At 46.6% G+C, this 21,370-nt stretch overlaps 1 protein-coding gene across 1 annotated transcript in view; it reads left to right on the plus strand.

Moving 5' to 3' along the window:
- The window catches only part of tnr (tenascin R (restrictin, janusin)), a 484,923-nt gene that overhangs the window by 298,755 nt on the left and 164,798 nt on the right, over window positions 1–21,370 (plus strand). The window contains exons 14-15 of the mRNA XM_078561777.1: window positions 9,779–9,898; window positions 11,871–12,014. Of these exons, the coding sequence (XP_078417903.1) occupies window positions 9,779–9,898; window positions 11,871–12,014 (264 nt within the window). The remainder of the gene's footprint in view (window positions 1–9,778; window positions 9,899–11,870; window positions 12,015–21,370) is intronic.

The raw sequence follows: 21,370 nt of genomic DNA on the forward strand, positions 1-21,370 counted from the left end.
GGACACTGCGTCTCCCCTGTACCCAGACCCAGGACACTGCGTCTCCCTCGTACCCAGGCCCAGGACACTGTGTCTCCCTCGTACCCAGACCCAGAACACTGCGTCTCCACTGTACCCTGACCCAGGACACTGCGTCTCCCTCGTAACCAGACCCAGGACAATGCGTCTCCATCATACCCAGACCCAGGAAACTGCGTCTCTGTCATACGCAGACCCAGGAAACTGCGTCTCTGTCATACGCAGACCCAGTACACAGCGTCTCCCTCGTACCCAGACCCAGGACACTGCATCTACCCTGAACCCAGACCCAGGACACTGAGTCTCCCTCATACCCAGACCCAAGAACCTGTGTCTCCCTCGCACCCAGACCCATTACACTGCGTCTCCCTCGTACCCAGACCCAGGAACGTGCGTCTCCCTCATACCGAGACCCATTACACTGCGTCTCCCTCTTACCCAGACCCAGGATGCTGCGTCTCCCCTGTACCCAGACCCAGGACACTGCGTCTCCCCTGTACCCAGACCCAGGATACTGCACCTGCCCAGTACCCACACCCAGGACACTGCGTCTCCCCTGTACCCAGACCCAGGACACTGCGTCTCCCCTGTAGCAGACCCAGAACACTGCATCTCCCCTATACCCAGACTCAGGAATCTGCCTCTCCCTCATACCCAGACCCAGGACACTTCGTCTCCCTTGTACCCAGATGCAGGACGCTGCATCTCCCCTGCACCCAGACTCAAGACACTGCATCTCGCCTGTTCCCATACCCAGGACACAGCGACTCCCCTGTACCCAGACACATGAAACTGTGTCTCCCCCGTACCCAGACCCAGGACACTGCGTCTCCGTCATACCCAGACCCTGGACAATGCGTCTCCGTCATACCCTGACCCAGGACATTGCGTCTCCCTCATAATCAGACACAGGACACTGCATCTCCCTCGTACCCAGACCCAGGACACTGTGTCTCCCTCGTACCCAGACCCAGGACACTGCGTCTCCCCTGCATCCAGATGCAGGACACTGCGTCTTGCCTGTACCCAGGCCCAGGACACAGCGACTCCCCTGTACCCAAACCCAGGACACTGGGTCTCCCCTGTAGCCAGACCCAGGACACTGTATCTAGCCCGTACCCAGACCCAGGACACTGCGTCTCCCTCGTACCCAGACCCAGGACACTGCATCTCCGTCATACCCAGACCCAGGACACTGCGTCCCCCAGTTCCCAATCCCAGGACACCACATCTCCCCTGTACCCAGACCCAGGACACTGCATCTCCCCTGTAACAGACCCAGGACACTGTGTGTTCCTCGAACCCAGACCCAGGACACTGCGTCTCCCTCGTACCCAGACCCAGGACACTGCATCTCCGTCATACCCAGACCCAGGACACTGCGTCCCCCAGTTCCCAATCCCAGGACACCACATCTCCCCTGTACCCAGACCCAGGACACTGCATCTCCCCTGTAACAGACCCAGGACACTGTGTGTTCCTCGAACCCAGGCCCAGGACACTGCGTCTCCCTCGTACCCAGACCCAGAACACTGTGTCTCCACTGTACCCTGACCCAGGTCCCTGCGTCTCCCTAGTACCAAGACCCAGGCCAGTTCGTCTACCTCGTACCCAGACCCAGGGCACTGCGTCTCCCTCGTAACCAGACCAAGGACACTGCGTCTCCCTCTTACCCAGACCCAGGACAATGCCTCTCCCCTGCACCCAGGCCCAGGAAACTGCGTCTCTGTCATACGCAGACCCAGTACACAGCATCTCCCTCGTACCCAGACCCCGGACACTGTGTCTACCCTGTACCCAGACCGAGGAACGCGCGTCTCTATCATACCGAGACCCATTACGTTGCCTCTCCCTCATACCCAAACCCATGATACTGCGTCTCCCCTTTACCCAGACACAGGACACTAAGTCACTCCTGTACCCAGACTCAGGACACTGCGTCTCCCTCGTATCCATAACCAGGAACGTGCGTCTTCCTCATACTGAGACCCATTACATTGCGTCTCCCTCATACCCAGACCCAGGATACTGCGTCGCCCCTGTTCGCAGACACAGTACACCTTGTGTCCCCTGTACCCAGACCCAGGAAACTGCATCTCTGTCATACGCAGACCCAGGACACAGCGTCTCCCTCGTACCCAGACCCAGGACACTGCGTCCCCCTCGTACCCAGACCCATTACACTGCATCTCCCTCGTACCCAGACCCAGGAATGTGCGTCTCCCTCATACCGAGACCCATTACACTGTGTCTCCCTCATACCCAGACCCAGGATACTGCGTCTCCCCTGTACCCAGACAAAGGACACCGGGTCTCCCCTGTACACAGACACAGGACACTGCGTCTCCCTCCTACCCAGACCCAGGACACTGCGTCCCCCTCGTACTCAGACTCAGGACATTGCATTTCCCCTGTTCCCAGACCCAGGACACTGCGCCTCCCCTGTACCCAGACCCAGGACTCTGCGTATCCCCCGTACCCAGACCAAGGGCACTGCGTCTCCCCTGTACCCAGAACCAGAACACTGCATCACCCCTGTACCCAGACCCAGGACACTGTGTCTCCCCTGTACCCAGACCCAGGACACTGTGTCTCCCCTGTACGCAGACCCAGGATACTACGTCTCCCCTGCACCCAGACCAAGGACACTGCGTCTCCGTCATACCTGGACTCAGGACACTGCGTTTCCCCTGTACCCAGAACCAGGACACCGCTTCTCCCCCCATACCCAGACCCAGGACACTCCGTCCCGCCCGTACCCAGACCCTGGACCCTGCATCTCCCCTGTACCCAGACCCAGGACACTCCGTCTCCCCTGTACCCAGACCCAGGACACTGCATCTCCCTCATACCCAGACCCTGGACACTGCGTCTCCCCTGTACCCAGACCCAGGACACTGCGTCTCCCCCCATACCCAGACCCAGGACACTGCGTCCCCCCCGTACCCAGACCCAGGACACCGCTTCTCCCTCGTACCCAGTCCCAGGACACTGCGTCTCTCTCATACCAAGACCCAGGACAGTGCTTCTCCCCTCTACCCAGACCCAAGACACTGCATCTCCCTCGTACCCAGACCCAGGACACTGCGTCTCCCTCGTACCCAGACCCAGGACACTGCGTCTCCCCTTTACCCAGATCCAGGACACTGCGTCTCCCCTGTACCCAGACCCAGGACACTGCGTCACCCTTGTACCCAGACCCAGGACACTGCCTCTCCCCTGTATCCAGACCCAGGACACTGCATCTCCCCTGTGTCTAGGTAAGACTGGAAGATTATAACAATCCCTCCCACTATATCCACTCCCACTTCCTTTAACAATGTGGGATGTAAGCCATCTGGACCAGGTGACATATCCATTCTAAGCATATCCAGCCTTCCCGATATCGCCTCCCTCTCGATTTTCACACTACCCATTGCCTCCACTTTCTCTGCTACAAATATTTTTATAGATTCCTCTTCCTTAGTAAACACTGATACAAAGAACATATTAATTATTCTATCCTAGCCCTGCACCTCTTATCACATCTCACCCTCTCTGTCCCTCATCATACCCACTCCACCTCTTACTACCCACTTACTATTTACATGCTGGTAGAAGATTTTTGGATTCCCTTTTATGTTGACTGCCATTCTATTCTCAAACTCTGTTTCTTTTCCAGGCTAATTTCCTCTTCACTTCCCCTCTCTACCTATTGTATTTGACCTGGTTCTTACTTGAAGAATTCGCCTGACATGCATCACACACTCCTTTTTTTGTTTCATCATATTGTCTATCTCCCTCGACATCCAAGGATCCCTAGCTTTGGTTCCCCTCCCTTTCACCCTTTTTGAAATATACCTAGCCTGTATCTGAAACATCTCCTCCTTAAAGACCCCCCATTGTTCTGTTATAGATTTTCCTGTCAGTCTTTGCTTCTATGGTACTCTGGCTTTATCCCTTCTTCTCCCATTGAAATGAGCTCTTTTACCATTTAGACCATCTACTTTAGATTGTTGCTCGCTCTTCTCCATTACAATGGTACAATGATCACTGTTACCCAAATGCTCCCCCACAGTGACTTGGTCCCTTGGCCCACCTCATTCCCAGCACCAGGTCCAGCAATACCTCCTTTCTAGTTGGACTGAGAACACACTGATCAAGGAAATTCTCCTGAACACATTTCAGAAATTCATCTCCCTCCCTACCCTTTACTCTCATATTATCCCAATCGATATTTGGGTAATTAAAATCCCCAATTTCACCACTCTATAGTTCTTGCCCATCTCTGCCATTTCCCTGCAGATTTGTTCCTCTATCTCTCTCTCACTATTTGGAGTCTATAGAATACCCCCAGTCATGTGATCATCCCCTTTTTGCTTCTGAACTCTAACCAAATGGATTCTGTCTTTTCCCCCTCACGGACATCCCCTCTTTTCAACATGACAATCTCTTCCCCAATCAGTACTGTCACCCCAGCTCCCTTTTCTCTCCCTATTTTTTTCAGAACACTTTATTGCCTTGAATATTGAGCACACAGCCCTCACCATTTTCACCACATTTCCATTATTGTAACAAAATCATATTCCCACACAGCTCTTTGTGACTGTAGCTCAGTAACTTCATTCACCACACAGTGTGCATTTACATACATGCATTGCAATCCTGTCTTTGTATATGTCATAGTCCTTCTAACTCCACTCCTATCAAATATGTACTACTGCCTTCTCTAGTACTGTCCAACACCCTCATTCCTTTATACACCATAGCCCACTTTTCTACTTCTATAGGCTAGCACGCATCCCCCTGCCAATTTAATTTAAACCCTCCACAATCAACACCTCCCCACAAGGACATTGGTCTCAGTCTTGTCCAAATGCAACCTGTCCTTTTTGAATAGGTTCCTCCTTCTACAAAACTGACCAAAATGCCCTGAGAATCTGAAGCCCCCCCTCCTGCATTATCCTTCAAGCCACACATTGATCCTCTCTATCGCTCTATTTTTAATCTCACTAGCGTGTGGCACTGAGAGTAATCCAGAGATTACTGCCCTTGAGGTTCTACCTTTTAACTTCCTCCCCAGCTCCTGAAAATCTAACCATAGGACCTCAACATCTGACCTCTCAGTGGCATTGGTACCAATGTGCACCACACACTGCCTTCCCCCTGCAGAATGTTCTGTACTCGCTCCGTGATGTCCTTTACCCTAGCACCAGGAAGACAACACACTAAGGGACTTATGATGCTGGTTACAGAAATGCCTGTGTGTTCCCCCATTATGGAATATGCTAGTACAATCTCCCATTTCTACTCCTTGATGTTCCCTCCTGTAGAGTCCCTTGCCCACTGGGGCCAGGGGCCACGGTCTGGGCTGCACTCCTTCAAGGTGTCAACAGTCTCAGTGCTGAGTATTAGTATGAGACTGACACACATCTCAACGATTCCCACACTTCCTGCCTCTTCCTATTCTCCCTGTTGGCCATCCATCCACTACCCTGAACTCTCAATGTTTATGAGATCCAGGAAACTCTCATCCTCCCTCAGCAGTGACTCCAGCCACCCCTCAAACTGGGAAACCCTGAGCTCGAGCTGGAACTTCCTACACACGTCATCACCCAAGATACGTGAAGCGTCCTGAAATTCCCACATGGCACAGGAATTGCAAACGGGTCTCAGATACCCATCCATGATCTATAATGTCCTAGAAAAAGAAAAGGAGAAATACTTACCAACCAATCACTTACTGCTTTCCAGCAATGACACACTATCATCCTTTTTCCCTGTTTTACAAGTGTGTGCACTCTGACTCCCTGCCTGGTTTTACCTCTATGTGTCTGGCACTGGTCCCTCACTGGCTTTCCCTCAGACAGTGTGAGATGATGACCGTGGTAACGATGGAGAGACTGATGATAATGATGGTAAGAACATTAGGAAAGGGGAGCAGGAGTAGGCCACATGGCACATCCATGCCTGCTCCGCCATCCAATACCATCATGGCTGATGTTTGGCCTCAACTCCACTCCCCCTCACATTTCCCATATCCCTCGGTTTCCTGAGAGACTAAAATCCCTCTCTCCCAGTCATAAATATATTCAATGATGGAGCATCCACAGTCCTCTGGGATAGAGAACTCCAAAGATTCACAACCCCCTTAATGAAGAAATTTCTCCTCATCTCCATCCTAAATGACTTGCCTTTAGACTGTGCCCCTGTGTTCTAGAGATGAGATCGCCTCTCATTCTTTTTAACTCTGGATAATATAGGCCCACAATACTCAGCCTCTCAGGACAACTGCCTCATCCCAGGGACCAATCTAATGAACCTTTACTGTACTTACTCCTGTAGTATAAAGGTCTGGCACATAAAGGGCTAACATGGCACTGAGTACAGTATCACCCACACAGTGATGTAAGAGAACACACGACCCGCACCTAGGGGTCAGTGTAGTGTTGGACAGAGCCGTGTGAAGAATCAAGCATGGAGAGAGCTCCTAGTTTGGACCTTTGCTGTATCTGTTATATAGTTTCTAATAGTTAATTAGTACTTACTGTTGAACTACCTAAGACTATGTATACCTTAATAAGACCTACTGACCTTCGTCAATGCCTTACAACACCTGTAATGCAAGTATACCCTCCCTTAGATATGGAGACCAAAACTGCACAGTACTCCAGATGTGGTCTCACCAAAACCCTGTACAATTGTAGCAAGTCTTCTTTATTCTTGTACTCCAATTCACGAGCAATAAAGACCAACATACCATTTGCCTTCCTAATTCCTTGCTGTACCTACGTACTAACTTCCTGTGTTCCTTACGAGTCCACCCAAGTTTCTCACCTTTTAACAAAAATCCTGCTTCTCTATTCATATGACCAAAATGGATAACTTCACACTTCCCCATATTATCCCCCATCTGCCATCTTGTTGCTTACTCACCTAACCTGACTATATCTCTTTACAGCCTCTCTGTGTCCTCCCCACAGCTGACCTTTCCACTTAGCTTGGTATCATCAGCAAATTTAGATACACTACATTCTGTATTTACATCTAAGTCATTAATATTGATTGTAACTAGCTGACATGCCAGCACTGACCCTTGTGGCACTCCACTCATCACAGTCTGCCATCTTATAAATGCCCTCTTGATCCCTACTCTCTGCTTTCTGTCCATTAACTAATCCTTTATGCATGCTAATGTATCACTGTCAACTCTATGACCCCTTATCTAGTGTATTAATCCTTAGTGTGGCACCTTATAAAATGCCTTTTGAAAATCCATCTACTGGTTCCCCTTTATCTACCCTACTAGTTACATCCTCAAAAAACCCTAATAAATTTGGCAAACACAATTTGCCTTTTGGTAAAACCATGTTGATTTTGTCTGATCGCATTAGGAGTTTCTAAGTGCACTGTTAAGACTTAGTAATAGATTCCAGCAAATTCCCAATGACTGATGGCAGGCTAACTGGCCTGTTGTTCCCTATTTTCTCTCTCCCTCCTCTCTTGAATAGCTCTGTTACATTCGCTAACTTCCAATCCACAGGGACTGCTCTAGAGTCCAGGGAATTCTGAAAAACCATAGTCAGTGCATCCACTGTTTCTTCCAGCTATCTCTTTTAGAACACTGTAGGCTATCAAGTCCTAGCGGTCTTTTGGATTTTAGTTCTTCCACTAGTTTTTTTTTTCTCTGCTAATGTTAATTAGTCATCAGCTACCAATCAGAGTCCACTTAACAACGAATCAGCACTCTCTTCTCATGAAGTAGGGATTGTTGTTCCTGTTCCATTTGGTATTCTTGCAAATTGTCCTGACGATTGCAAGACAAGAAGCTTTGACAACATGTGGCTTTTTTCAGTGATACTCAAAGATTAATTACTTTAAGTTCCTCACTCTTTTGGTTGCCATCTATTTTTAACATGAAATTTGTATCTTGTACCATGAAAATGGGCATAAAATATTTGTTCAATGTGTTATGATCCCCATAGAGACTGATAACTTCAATAAGAGATATGAATTTCCTAGTGATCAACTGAGAGGATTACATGACAAGATTTCAAGTTTTAAGACTTTTACTGTAACACACTAGTGAAAATCAACATTGACTAAACATTACTTAGTAGAAAACTAATACACTACAGAAAAGGTACCTCTCCTTTAACTTCTTAACACTACTGAAAACCCCACACCGTGTTTATACATTAGAATGCACTCTCCATAGATGTGGAATCTTAAGTTTAATATCCATCTCCTCCCAGTGTTAACAAGATCCTCTCTCTGCTTCACCAAAGTGAAAATTAGTGTCCTTTTGAAGCAAGTCCCCTTCACTCGTCCTTTGAGCATAATCGAATGAACTTCCCGAGGCAAGGTTCCCTCTGGTGATTTGTGGTGTCTGACTTTTCACAATCCGTGTTTTCTTGAACAGAGTTCTGTCCTCACCAGCTGAAAGGACAATGCAATGCCCACTCTACAGTGTACTCTCAGTGTACCCACTCTATACTGTACTCTGTGTACCACTTTGTGCTGTACTCTCACTGTACCCACTCTGTACTATATTCAGTATACCCACACTGTACTGTACTCAGTGTACCCACTCTGTACTGTACTATGTGTACCCACTCTGTACTGTATTTAACCCAAAAATAAGCCCTTTTCTTCTGCTTGGCATAGCAGCAGCTGTTATGGGTCTTTTCCCCCAGATCCTTTGGTCTCTTTGGCTCTGAGAGTATGTCAGCCTTTGCAGCAGTAAGGCCAGCTGCCTCTTTCTTTGTGCCCAGGCGTTTAAGCTCACATCTGACTCTCAATAGGGCTTGACCTGGGTTCCCTGTCGCTATGGCAACCAGGTTTAATGGGCCTGTTGCCAGGCAGAGATCAGTACAACTCCATCACCATCCCCTATTCCAATAAAATGAAAACTATCTTACAGCATCTAGTGGTCATAACAAATGCCTCCATTTCCTTGTTCCCCATGATAATTTCCCTTATTTCTGTCTCTAAGGGATCAAGATTTATTTTAGCTACTCTCTTCCTTTTTATATACTTGGAAAGCTCTTCCAATCTGTTTTTATATTCCTGGCTAGTTTACACCCATGTTCTATTTATTTTCCCTTTTTATCAACTTTTTGGTGGTCCTTTGCCGATTTCTAAAACACCCCCAATCCTCAGAGTTGTCACTATTCTTTACCACATTGTCAGCCTGTCCTTTTAATCTAATACTATCCTGTAGCTCCTGAGTGAGACATGGACGGGTCTCTCTTATTTGAGTTTTGTTTTTCGATGGAATGTATTTTTGTTGAATATTTTGAATTGTTTCTTTAATATTTCCCACTATTTATTTACCACCATATATTTAGTCTATTTGTCCAATTAACCTGAGCCAGTTCTCCCCTCAAACCTATGTAATTGGCTTTGTTCAAGTTTAAGATTCCTATTTGGGACTGGAATATGTCACTTTCAAACTTAACAATTACATATTTTTTATTCATTCATGGGATATGGGCTTCGCTGGCTAGGCCAGCATTTATTGCCCATCCCTAATTGCCCTTGAGAAGGTGGTGGTGAGCTGCCTTCTTGAACCGCTGCAGCCCTATGATTACTATTTTCCAATGCTATGAGATTACTAATTAACGCTGCCTCGATGTACAATACCAGGTAGAAAATAATATTGAATCTAAAATAGATTTATACCTCGTTGGTTCCACTACGTATTGAAGATGATGGAGAGTGAGAGATGCTGGCTCAAATTAAGGCTTTGTGACTGATCCTTTTCCCAATACATTTCCAGCTATGGACAAGCCACTTGCCGTGCAGGTTGTGAACATGACTCCCACAGAAGCTGTGCTTGAGTGGGTTGCACCTCAGGCCATGGTGGAGAACTATGTTATTGTCTTAACCTGCAACCAAGGTAGGTGCTGTATCCTGGATTTCAAATTGTATTCTCTCTGCATGTACTCTCCTTGTAATATGCTTCTTTCCTCTCTACTCCGTGTGTATGTACTTTCCTTGAAATTTCCTGGTATTCTCCCTGTGCTCTGTGTGCTCAGTATATACTCAGTGTACTGTCAGTATTCCCTTCCTGTACTTATTTCATTGTAATCTCACTGCATTTTCAGTGTACATTTTGTGAACTCTCTCTGTACACCTACTGTACACTCCCAGTGATCTCCTTGTAATCACCCTGTGCTTACACTGCACTGTCCCTCTACCTCAGTGTACTCTGTGTACCCACTTTGCATTGTACTTTCAGTGTACCCACTCTATACTGTACTCTGTGTACCACTTTGTGCTGTACTCCCACTGTACCCACTCTGTCCTATACTCAGTATACCCACACTGTACTGTACTCAGTGTACCCACTCTGTACTATACTCAGTGTACTGTCAGTATTCCCTTCCTGTACTTATTTCATTGTAATCTCACTGCATTTTCAGTGTACATTTTGTGAACTCTCTCTGTACACCTACTGTACACTCCCAGTGATCTCCTTGTAATCACCCTGTGCTTACACTGCACTGTCCCTCTACCTCAGTGTACTCTGTGTACCCACTCTGCATTGTACTTTCAGTGTACCCACTCTATACTGTACTCTGTGTACCACTTTGTGCTGTACTCCCACTGTACCCACTCTGTCCTATACTCAGTATACCCACACTGTACTGTACTCAGTGTACCCACTCTGTAGTATACTCAGTGTACCCACTCTGTACTATACTCTCAGTATACCCACTCTGTACTGTACTCTGTGTACCCACTCTGTACTCTGTGTATCCATTCTGCACTGCACTCTCTGTGTACCCACTCTGTTACATGCTGTCAGTGTACCCACTCTGTACTGTACTCAGTATACCCACTCTGTTACATGCTCTCAGTGTACCCACTCTGTTACATGCTCTCAGTGTACCCACTCTGTTACATACTCTCAGTGTACCCACTCTACTATACTCTCAGTGTACCCACTCTGTACTATACTCTGTGTACCAACTCTCTGCTATACTCTGTGTACCCACGCTGTCCTTTAATCTGTATACCCACTCTATACTGTACTGTCAGTGTGCCTATGCTGTACTGTACTGTGCATCCACTCTGTGCTGTACTCTGTGTACCCACTCTGTACTGTTCTCTGTGTACCCACTTTGTACTGTACCCTCAATATGCCCACTCTGTACTGCTGTGTACCCACTCTGTACTGTACTCAGTGTACCCACTCTGTACTGTACTCTGTACCCACTCTGTACTGTACTCAGTGTACCCACTCTGTACTGTACTTTGTACCCACTCTGTACTGTACTCTGTGTACCCACTCTGCACTGCACTCTGTGTACCCACTCTTCATTGCACTCTGTGTACCCACTCTGTACTGTACTCTCAGTGTACCCGCTGTCCTGTACTGCTGTATACTCACTCTGTACTGTATTCTGTGTACCCACTGTCCCGTACTGCTGTATACTCACTCTGTACTGTACTCTGTGTACTCACTCTGTACTGTATTCTGTGTACCCACTACTGTACTCAGTGTACCCACTGTACTGTACTCTGTGTACCTACTCTGTACTGTACTCTGTGTACCCACTCTACTGTATTCTGTGTACCCACTGTACTGTACTCTGTGTACCCACTCTGTACTGTATTCTGTACACCCACTATACTGTACTCAGTGTACCCACTCTGTACTGTACTCAGTGTACCCACTCTACTGTACTCTGTGTACCTACTCTGTACTGTACTCTGTGTACCCACTCTACTGTATTCCGTGTACCAACTGTACTGTACTCTGTGTACCCACTCTGTACTGTATTCTGTACACCCACCATACTGTACTCTGTGTACCCACTCTGTACTGTACTCTCGGCTAATTCGTATTCTCCTTTTGGTTCCAGCTGTTGCTGACACTGTCCTTGCTGATGGAGCGACCACATGGTATCAGCTGACCAAACTCCAGCCGCTCACCAATTACTCTGTCACTGTCTACGCTGTCAGAGGGTCCATGACCAGCGCGTCTGTCTTCATAAACTTCCTCACTCGTATGTAGTTCCCTTAATCATCCAGAGACTGTCAGTGCAGCAGTGAAAAACAACAGATGCAGTCAGTAAAAGACCATGATGGGAGAGTGCAGACCTGGATAGCACATTTATAGATGTGGTCATCAACACCACTCCCCCCCTACCCATCTTAAGACTATGCAGGGAGACCGAGGGAACAGGGGACCAGCAGACAGCCAAGAAGAAACAGGCAGGTAGTGCAGGAGCTGCATTTCTGAATACTGATGGGAGTGATGGCTCATCTGGGGAGTTCAGCCAGAGCCAAGTCTAGGGCACCACGGGTGGCTCAGCTGTAAGGGGAGCGCAAAGACAACTGGAAGAACCATACTGATAGGGGATTCAATAGTTAGAGGAACAGGCAGGGGTTTCTGCGCCCACAGGCATGAATCCAGAATGCTATGTTGTCTTCCTGGTGCCAGGGTCAAGGATGTCACTGAACAGCTGCAGAGTACCCTGAGAAGGGAGGGTGAACAGCCAGCAGTTGTGGTCCACCTTGGTACCAGTGACACTGGAAGAAAGAGGGATGTGGTCCTGCAGTCAGGATTTAGGAAGCTAGGTAGAAAATGAGCAATCAGGACCTCAAACATAGTGATCTCTGGATTACTCAAGGCATCATTCACAAGTGAGGACAGAAGTAGGAGGATAAGACAGACGATTGTGTGGCTGGAAATATGGTGCAGGAGGGAGGGGATTTAGATTCCTGGGATATTGGGACCAGTTCTAAGGGAGAAGGGACCTGTACAGGCGGATGGGTTACATCTGAGAAGAGCTGGGACCAATTTCCTTATGAGGTGGCTTGCTGCTATTGGGGAAGGTTTAAACTGATATGGCAGGGATGTGGGAACCAGGAGTTAGTGCTATAGAGGAACACCAAGATGCACAGAGAATCAGGAGAGACAAGATTGCACTAGAGTAGGAAGTAGTGGGTTCAGAGGCAGGGAGAAGGTAAGAGAGTCTAAATCAGGGTTACAGTGCATGTATGTGAATGCATGGAGTATGGTAAATAATATTAGGGAGTTACAAGTGCAGATTTCCAATGGCAATACAATGTTATGGCTATAACTGAGACCTGGCTCAAAGAAGGGTGTTAAATAACCCTGGATACAAGGTTTCAGGAAAGGAATGAAAGTGGTTGGGTTAAGGGGAACATTGTGGAGCTGGAGAGAGAGGATGTCCCAGGGGGTTCAAGGACAGAATCTATTTAACTAGAGCTCAGGAACAAAAAGGGTGCAATTACATTGCTTGGTGTAGTCTATATGCTACCAACCAGTTGGAAAATGTAGAGGAACAAAAGAGTTCTAGAGTGTGTTTCTATAGTAGCCTGTTTCCAGTACAATGAGGAAGGAGACACTGGGAAATCAGGTGGGCCAATAGATCAAGTGTCAGTGGAGGAACGTCTGACGATAGTGAACATATCACAACGTTTAGACCGATTGTGGAAAAGGACAAAGAGCAATCCAGAATAAGAATAATTAACTGGGGAAAAGCAAATGTCAACAGGATAAGAACAGACCTGGGCCGAATAAATTGGAGCCAAAGGTTGGTCGGAGAAGTAGCTGATCAATGGGCTACCTCCAAAGAAGAGAGAGTTCAGGCACGGTCAAGGTATATTCCCTCGAAAGGGAAAGGTAGGGCAAACAAATCCAGAGCTCCCTTGATGACAAAGGAAATAGGTGAGACAAAGGAGAAAAAATGTGCTTTTTACAAGTGTCAGGTAGAAACTACAATTGGGAACCAGGCTGAATATAAAAGATTCAGAGAGGAGGTGAAAAAGTAAGAGAAGAAAAGAGGGAGTATGAAATGAGAGTGGCAGTTAATATAAAAGGGAACCACAAAGCCTTCCATAGGCATATAAATAGTAAAAGGAGGAGTAGGGATGATGAGGGACCAAAAAGGGGATTTACACATGAAGGCAGTGGGCATAGCTGAGGTATTAAATGAATACTTTGCATCTGTCTTTACGAAGGAAGAAGATGTTACCCAGGCCATGATAATAAAGGAGGTAGTTCAGACACTAGAAGGGTTTAAAACTGAAAAGGCGGAGTTATTGGACAAGCTGTCTGTGCTTGAAGTTGGAAAAGCACTGAGACAAGATGAGATGCACCCAAGGATACGAGGGAAGTGAGAGTGGAAATTGCAGAGATGTTCGCCATTATTTTCCAAGCTTCCTTCGACTCAGGGGTGGTTCTAGAGGACTGGAGAATTGCAAATGTTACATCCTTGTTCAGAAAAGGGTGTAAAGATAAACCCAGCAACTACAGGCCAGTCAGTTTAACTTTGGTGGTGGAGGAAACTTCTAGAAACAATAACTCAGGACCAAGTTAATCATCACATGGACAAATGCGCGTTAATTAAGGAAAGCCAGCATGGATTTGTGAATGGAAAATTATGTTTAACTAACTTGGAGTTTTTTGAAGAGGTAACAGAGAGGGTTGATGAGGGCAATGTGCTGATGTGGTGTATATGGACTTCCAAAAGGCACCTGATACAGTGCCACATAACAGACTTGTGAGAAGTTATAGATCATGGAATTAAAGGCAAAGTAGCAATATGCATACAAAATTGGCTGAGTGACAGGAAACAGAGTAATGGTTAATGGGTGTTCTCAGGCTGGAAGAAGGTTTGGAGTGGAAGCATTGTGAATGTTGAGGTGGATAGCATAGAACTTCAAAATTACATAGACAGGCAGGTGGATTGGATGACATGGGGTAGATGAAATTCAATACAGAAAATGTGAAGTGATTCACTTTAGTAGGAAGAATAGGGAGAGACAATATAAGATAAAGGGTACAACTCTAAAGTGGGTGCAGGAGCAGAGGGGCCTGGGTGTGTTTGTGCATAAATCATTGAAGTTGGCAGGACAGGCTGAGAAAGAAGTTGATACAGTATCCTGGGCTTCATTAATAGGGAAATAGAGTACAAGAGCAAGGAAGTTTTGTTAAACTTGAAAAACACTAGTTCAGCCTCAGCTGGAGTATTGTGTCCAGTTCTGGGCACCATACTTTAGGAAGGACATGAAGACATTAGGGAGAGTCCAGAACAGATTCATGATTATGATTTCTGGGATGAGGAACTTCATTATGAGGATAGATTGGAGAAGTTGGGGCTGTTCTCTTTAGTAAAAAGAAGGCTGAGAGGAGATTTGGCAGATGTATTCAAAATCATGAGGGACAGAGTAAATAGGGAGAAACTTCCCTTTGCTGGAAGAATCGAGATGAGAGGGCAGATTTAAGGTTATTGGTAGAAGAAGCAATGGAGACATGAGGAGAAACTTTTTCACACAGTGAGTGGTTATGATCTGGAATGCGCTGCCTGAGAGTGTGGTGGAGACAGTGTCAATCGAGTGGTTAAGGTCTGGAATGAACTGCCTGAGAGTGTGGTGGAGACAGGGTCAATTGAGTGGTTAGGATCTGGAATGAACTGCCTGAGAGTGTGGTGGAGACAGGCTCAATCGAGTGGTTTAGATCTGGAATGCATTGTCTGAGAATGAGGTGGAGACGGGGTCAATCGAGTGGTTAAGGTCTGGAATGAACTGCCTGAGAGTGTGTTGAAGACATGGTCAATTGAGTGGTTAGGGTCTGGACTGAACTGCCTGAGAGTGTGGTGGAGACAGGCTCAATCGAGTGGTTTAGATCTGGAATGCACTGCCTGAGAATGAGGTGGAGACAAGGTTAATTGAGTGGCTAGGGTCTGGAATGCACTGCCTGAGAGTGTGGTGGAGACAGGGTCAATTGAGGCTATCAAGAGGGAATCGGATTGTAATCTGAAAAAGGAAAACAGTGCTGGGTGACAGGGAGAAGGCAGCAGACTGGCACCAGTGCATTGCTCACCCAGAGAGTCGGTGCAAACACGATGGGCTGCCTTCTGTTCTGCAACAGTTCTGTGATTCTGGGACTGTCAATGAGATTACTGAGTGACAGTGTGAGGGAGTAGGATTGACATCAGTAGGGTCATAGTTAGTAACGAGTGCACTGGGGAGAGGGGTAACTGAGTGACAGTGTGAGGGAGCTGGATTAATGTGAGGCAAGATATAATCAGTAACACAGGGCACATGGGGAGAGGGGTTACTGAGTGACAGTGTGAGGGAGCTGGGTTAACATCAGTAGAGATACAATCAGCAACACAGGGTACTGGAGGGAGAGGGGTTCCTGAGTGACAGTGTGAGGGAGCTGGATTAAGGTGAGGAGAGATACAGTCAGTAACACATTGCACTGGTGGAGAGGGGTTACTAAGTGACAGTGTGTGGGAGCTGGATTAACATCAGTAGAGACGCAGTGGGTAACACAAAGCGCTGGTGGAGAGGGGTTACTAAGTGACAGTATGAGGGAGCTGGATTAACATCAGTAAAGATACCGTCAGTAACTGAGAGCTGTCTTTAGATTTGAATATCACTGAGGTCTCTGCAGATTCAGCCGGCGGTGTGAGCTCTGTGTAGAACCTATAACACTAAAGACAATGTAGATTCCAATATCACTGTGAGCTACCAGTAGATTTGAATGTCCCTGTGATATCTATCTAGATCCCAATACCACTGTGAGCTCTCTCCAGATACCAAAATCACTGTGAGGTCTCTCCAGATCCCTATATCACGGTGAGCTGTCTCAAGATGCCAATATCATTGTGAGATTTCTCCAGATCCCAATATCACTGTGAGATCTCTCCAGATCCCAATATCACTGTGAGCTCTTTCCAGATCCCAATATCACTGCGAGGTCCATCCAGATCGCAAAGTCACTGTGAGCTCTCCCCGGATTCCATTATCACTGTGAGCTCTCTCCAGATTCCAATATCACTGTGAGATCTACCCAGATCGCAATATCACTGTGAGATCTCTCCAGATCCCAATATCACTGTGAGATCTCTCCAGATACCAATATCACTGTGAGATCTCTTCAGATCCCAACATCACTGTGAGCTCTCTTCACATTCCAGTATCACTGTGAGCTCTCTCCAGATCCCAATATCACAGTGAGATCTCTTTGGCTCCCAATAACACTGTAAGCTCTCTCAAGATCCCAATAACCCTGTGAGATCTCTCTGGATCCCAATATCACTGTGAGATCACTCCAAACCCCAATATCACTGTGAGATCTCTCCAGATCCCAGTATAACTGTGAGTTCTCCCCAGATTCCAATATCACTGTGAGATCACTCCAGATTCCAATATCACTGTGAGATCTACCCAGATCGCAATATCACTGTGAGATCTCTCCAGATCCCAATATCACTGTGAGATCTCTCCAGATACCAATATCACTGTGAGATCTCTCCAGATCCCAACATCACTGTGAGCTCTCTTCACATTCCAGTATCACTGTGAGCTCTCTCCAGATCCCAATGTCACAGTGAGATCTCTTTGGCTCCCAATAACACTGTAAGCTCTCTCAAGATCCCAATAACCCTGTGAGATCTCTCTGGATCCCAATATCACTGTGAGATCACTCCAAACCCCAATATCACTGTGAGATCTCTCCAGATCCCAGTATAACTGTGAGTTCTCCCCAGATTCCAATATCACTGTGAGATCACTCCAGATCCCAATATCACTGTGAGCTCTGTCCAGACCCAATTATCACTGTGAGATCTCTCCAAATCCCAATATCACTGGGAGGTCTCTCCAGATCCCAATAGCACTGTGAGCTCTCTCCAGATTCCAGTATCACTGTGAGATTTCTCCAGATCCCAATATCACTGTGAGCTCTCTCCAGATTCCAGTATCACTGTGAACTCTCTCCAGAGTCCAATATCACTGAAATATTTCTCCAGATCGCAATATCATTGTGAGCCCTTGCCAGATCCCAATATTTTGTGAGATCTCTCCAGATCCCAATATCATGCTGAGCTTATTCTAGATCCCAATATCACTCTGAGCTGTCTCCAAACCCAAATATCACCGTGAGATCGCTACAGATCCCAATATCACTGCTAGGTATCTCCAGATCCCAATAGCACTGTGAGCACTCTCCAGATTCCAGTATCACTGTGAGCTCTTTCTAGATCCCAATATTACTGTCAGATCTCTTCAGATCCCAATATCACTGTGAGATCACTCCAGATCCCAATATTACGGTGAGCTCTCTACAGATCCCAATGTCACTCTGAGCTCCAAACCCAAATATCACCGTGAGATCGCTACAGATCCCAATATCACTGCTAGGTATCTCCCGATCCCAATAGCACTGTGAGCACTCTCCAGATTCCAGTATCACTGTGAGCTCTTTCTAGATCCAAATATTATTGTCAGCTCTCTTCAGATCCCAATATCACTGTGAGATCACTCCAGATACCAATATCACTGTGAGCTCTCTTCAGGTTCTAATATCAAAGTGAGATCTCTCCAGATCACAATATCACTGTGAGATCTCTCCAGACTCCAATATCACTGTGACATCTCTCCAGATCCCAGTATCATTGTGAGCTCTGTCCAGATCGCAAAATTACTGTGAGCTCTCTCCAGATTCCATTATCACTGTGAGCTCTCTCCAGATTCCAATATCACTGTGAGATCTCACAGATTGCAATATCACTGTGAGCTCTATCCAGATCACAATATCACTGTGAGAACTCTCCAGATCCCAATATCACTGTGAGATCTCTCCAGATCCTAATGTCACTGTGAGATCTCTCCAGATACGAACATCACTGTGAGCTCTCTCCACATTCTGGTATCACTGTGAGCTCTCTCCAGATCCCAATATCACAGTGCAATCTCATTGGCTCGCAATATCACTGTAAGCTGTCTCAAGATCCCAATATCACTGTGAGATCTCTCTGGATATAAATATCATTGTGAGATCTCTCAAGTTCCCAATATCACTGCGAGCTCTCTCCAGACCCCAATTTCACTATGAGATCTCTCCAGACCCCAATATCACTGTGAGATCTCTCCAGATCCCAGTATAACGGCAAGTTCTCCCCAGATCCAAATATCACTGTGAGATCTCTCCAGATCCCAATATCACTGTGAGCTCTGTCCGGATCCAAATATCACTGTGAGATCTCTCCAGATCCCAATATCACTGTGAGCTCTCTCCAGATTCCAGTATCACTGCGAGCTCTCTCCAGATTCCAATATCACTGTGAGATTTCTCCAGATCCCAATATCACTGTCAGCTCTCTCCAGATCCCAATATTACTGTGAGATCTCTCCAGATCCCAATATCATTCTGAGCTCTCTCTAGATACCAATATCACTGCGAGGTCCCTCCAGATCCCAATATCACAGTGCAATCTCATTGGCTCGCAATATCACTGTAAGCTGTCTCAAGATCCCAATATCACTGTGAGATCTCTCTGGATATAAATATCATTGTGAGATCTCTCAAGTTCCCAATATCACTGCGAGCTCTCTCCAGACCCCAATTTCACTATGAGATCTCTCCAGACCCCAATATCACTGTGAGATCTCTCCAGATCCCAGTATAACGGCAAGTTCTCCCCAGATCCAAATATCACTGTGAGATCTCTCCAGATCCCAATATCACTGTGAGCTCTGTCCGGATCCAAATATCACTGTGAGATCTCTCCAGATCCCAATATCACTGTGAGCTCTCTCCAGATTCCAGTATCACTGTGAGCTCTCTCCAGATTCCAATATCACTGTGAGATTTCTCCAGATCCCAATATCACTGTCAGCTCTCTCCAGATCCCAATATTACTGTGAGATCTCTCCAGATCCCAATATCATTCTGAGCTCTCTCTAGATACCAATATCACTGCGAGGTCCCTCCAGATCCCAATATCATGGTGAAATCTTTCTAGATCCCAATACCACTCTGAGCTGTCTCCAGACCCAAATATCACCGTGAGATCTCGACAGATCTAATATCACTGCCAGGTCTCTCCAGATCCCAATAGCACTGTGAGCCTTCTCCAGATTCCAGTACCACAGTGAGCTCTCTCCAGACTCCAATATCACTGTGAGATTTCTCCAGATCCCAATATCACTGTGAGCTCTCTCCAGATTCCAGTATCACTGTGAGCTCTTTCTAGATCCCAATATCACTGTGAGCTTTCTTCAGATCCCAATATCACTGTGAGATCACTCCAGATCCAATTTTCACTGTGAGCTCTCTCCAGATCCCAATATCACTCTGAGCTCTATCCAGATACCAATATCACTGTGAGATCTCTAGAGATCCCAACATCACTGTGAGCTCTCTTCAGATTCTAATATCACAGTGAGATCTCTCCATATCACAATATCACTGTGAGCTGTCTCCAGACCCGAATATCACCGTAAGATCTCTACAGATCCCAATATCACTGCCAGGTCTCACCAGGTCCCTATAGCACTGTGAGCCTTCTCCAGATTCCAGTATCACTGTGAGCTCTCTCCAGATTCCAATATCACTGTGAGATTTCTCCAGATCCCAATATCACTGTGAGGTCTCTCCAGATTCCAGTATCACTGTGAGCTCTTTCTAGATCCCAATATCACTGTTAGATTTCGTCAGATCCCAATATCACTGTGAGATCACTCCAGATCCCATTTTCACTGTGAGCTCTCTCCAGATCCCAATATCACTCTGAGCTCTATCCAGATACCAATATCACTGTGAGATGTCTAGAGATCCCAACATCACTGTGAGCTCTCTACAGATTCTAATATCACAGTGAGATCTCTCCAGATCACAATATCACTGCGAGCTGTCTCCAGAACCAAATATCACCGTGAGATCTCTCCAGATCCCAGTATCACTGCCAGGTCTCTCCAGATACCAATAGCACTGTGAGCCTTCTCCAGATTCCAGTATCACTGTGAGCTCTCTCCAGATTCCAATATCACTGTGAGATTTCTACAGATCCTAACATCACTGTGAGCTCTCTCCAGATTCCAGTATAACTGTGAGCTCTTTCGAGATCACAATGTCACTGTGAGCTTTCTTCAGATCCCAATATCACTATAAGATCACTCCAGATTCCATTTTCACTGTGAGCTCTCTCCAGATCCCAATAGCACTCTGAGATCTCTCCAGATACCAATATCACTGTGAGATCTCTAGAGATCCCAACATCACTGTGAGCTCTCTTCAGATTCTAATATCACAGTGAGGTCTCTCCAGATCTCAATATCACTGTGAGCTCTCTCCAGACTCCAATATCACTGTGAGATCTCTCCAGATCCCAGTATCTCTGTGAGCTCTGTCCAGATCCCAATATCACTGTGATCTCTCTCCAGATCCCAATATCACTGCGAGGTCCCTCCAGATCCCAGTATCACTGTGAGCTCTCTCAGAATTCCAATATCACTGTGAGATCTCTCCAGATCCCAGTATCTCTGTGAGCTCTGTCCAGATCCCAATATGACTGTGAGTTCTCTCCGGATCCCAATATCA

The sequence above is a fragment of the Cetorhinus maximus genome, chromosome 17 (genome assembly GCF_964194155.1).
Source record: "Cetorhinus maximus chromosome 17, sCetMax3.hap1.1, whole genome shotgun sequence".
In the NCBI taxonomy this organism is placed as follows: Eukaryota; Metazoa; Chordata; class Chondrichthyes; order Lamniformes; family Cetorhinidae; genus Cetorhinus; species Cetorhinus maximus.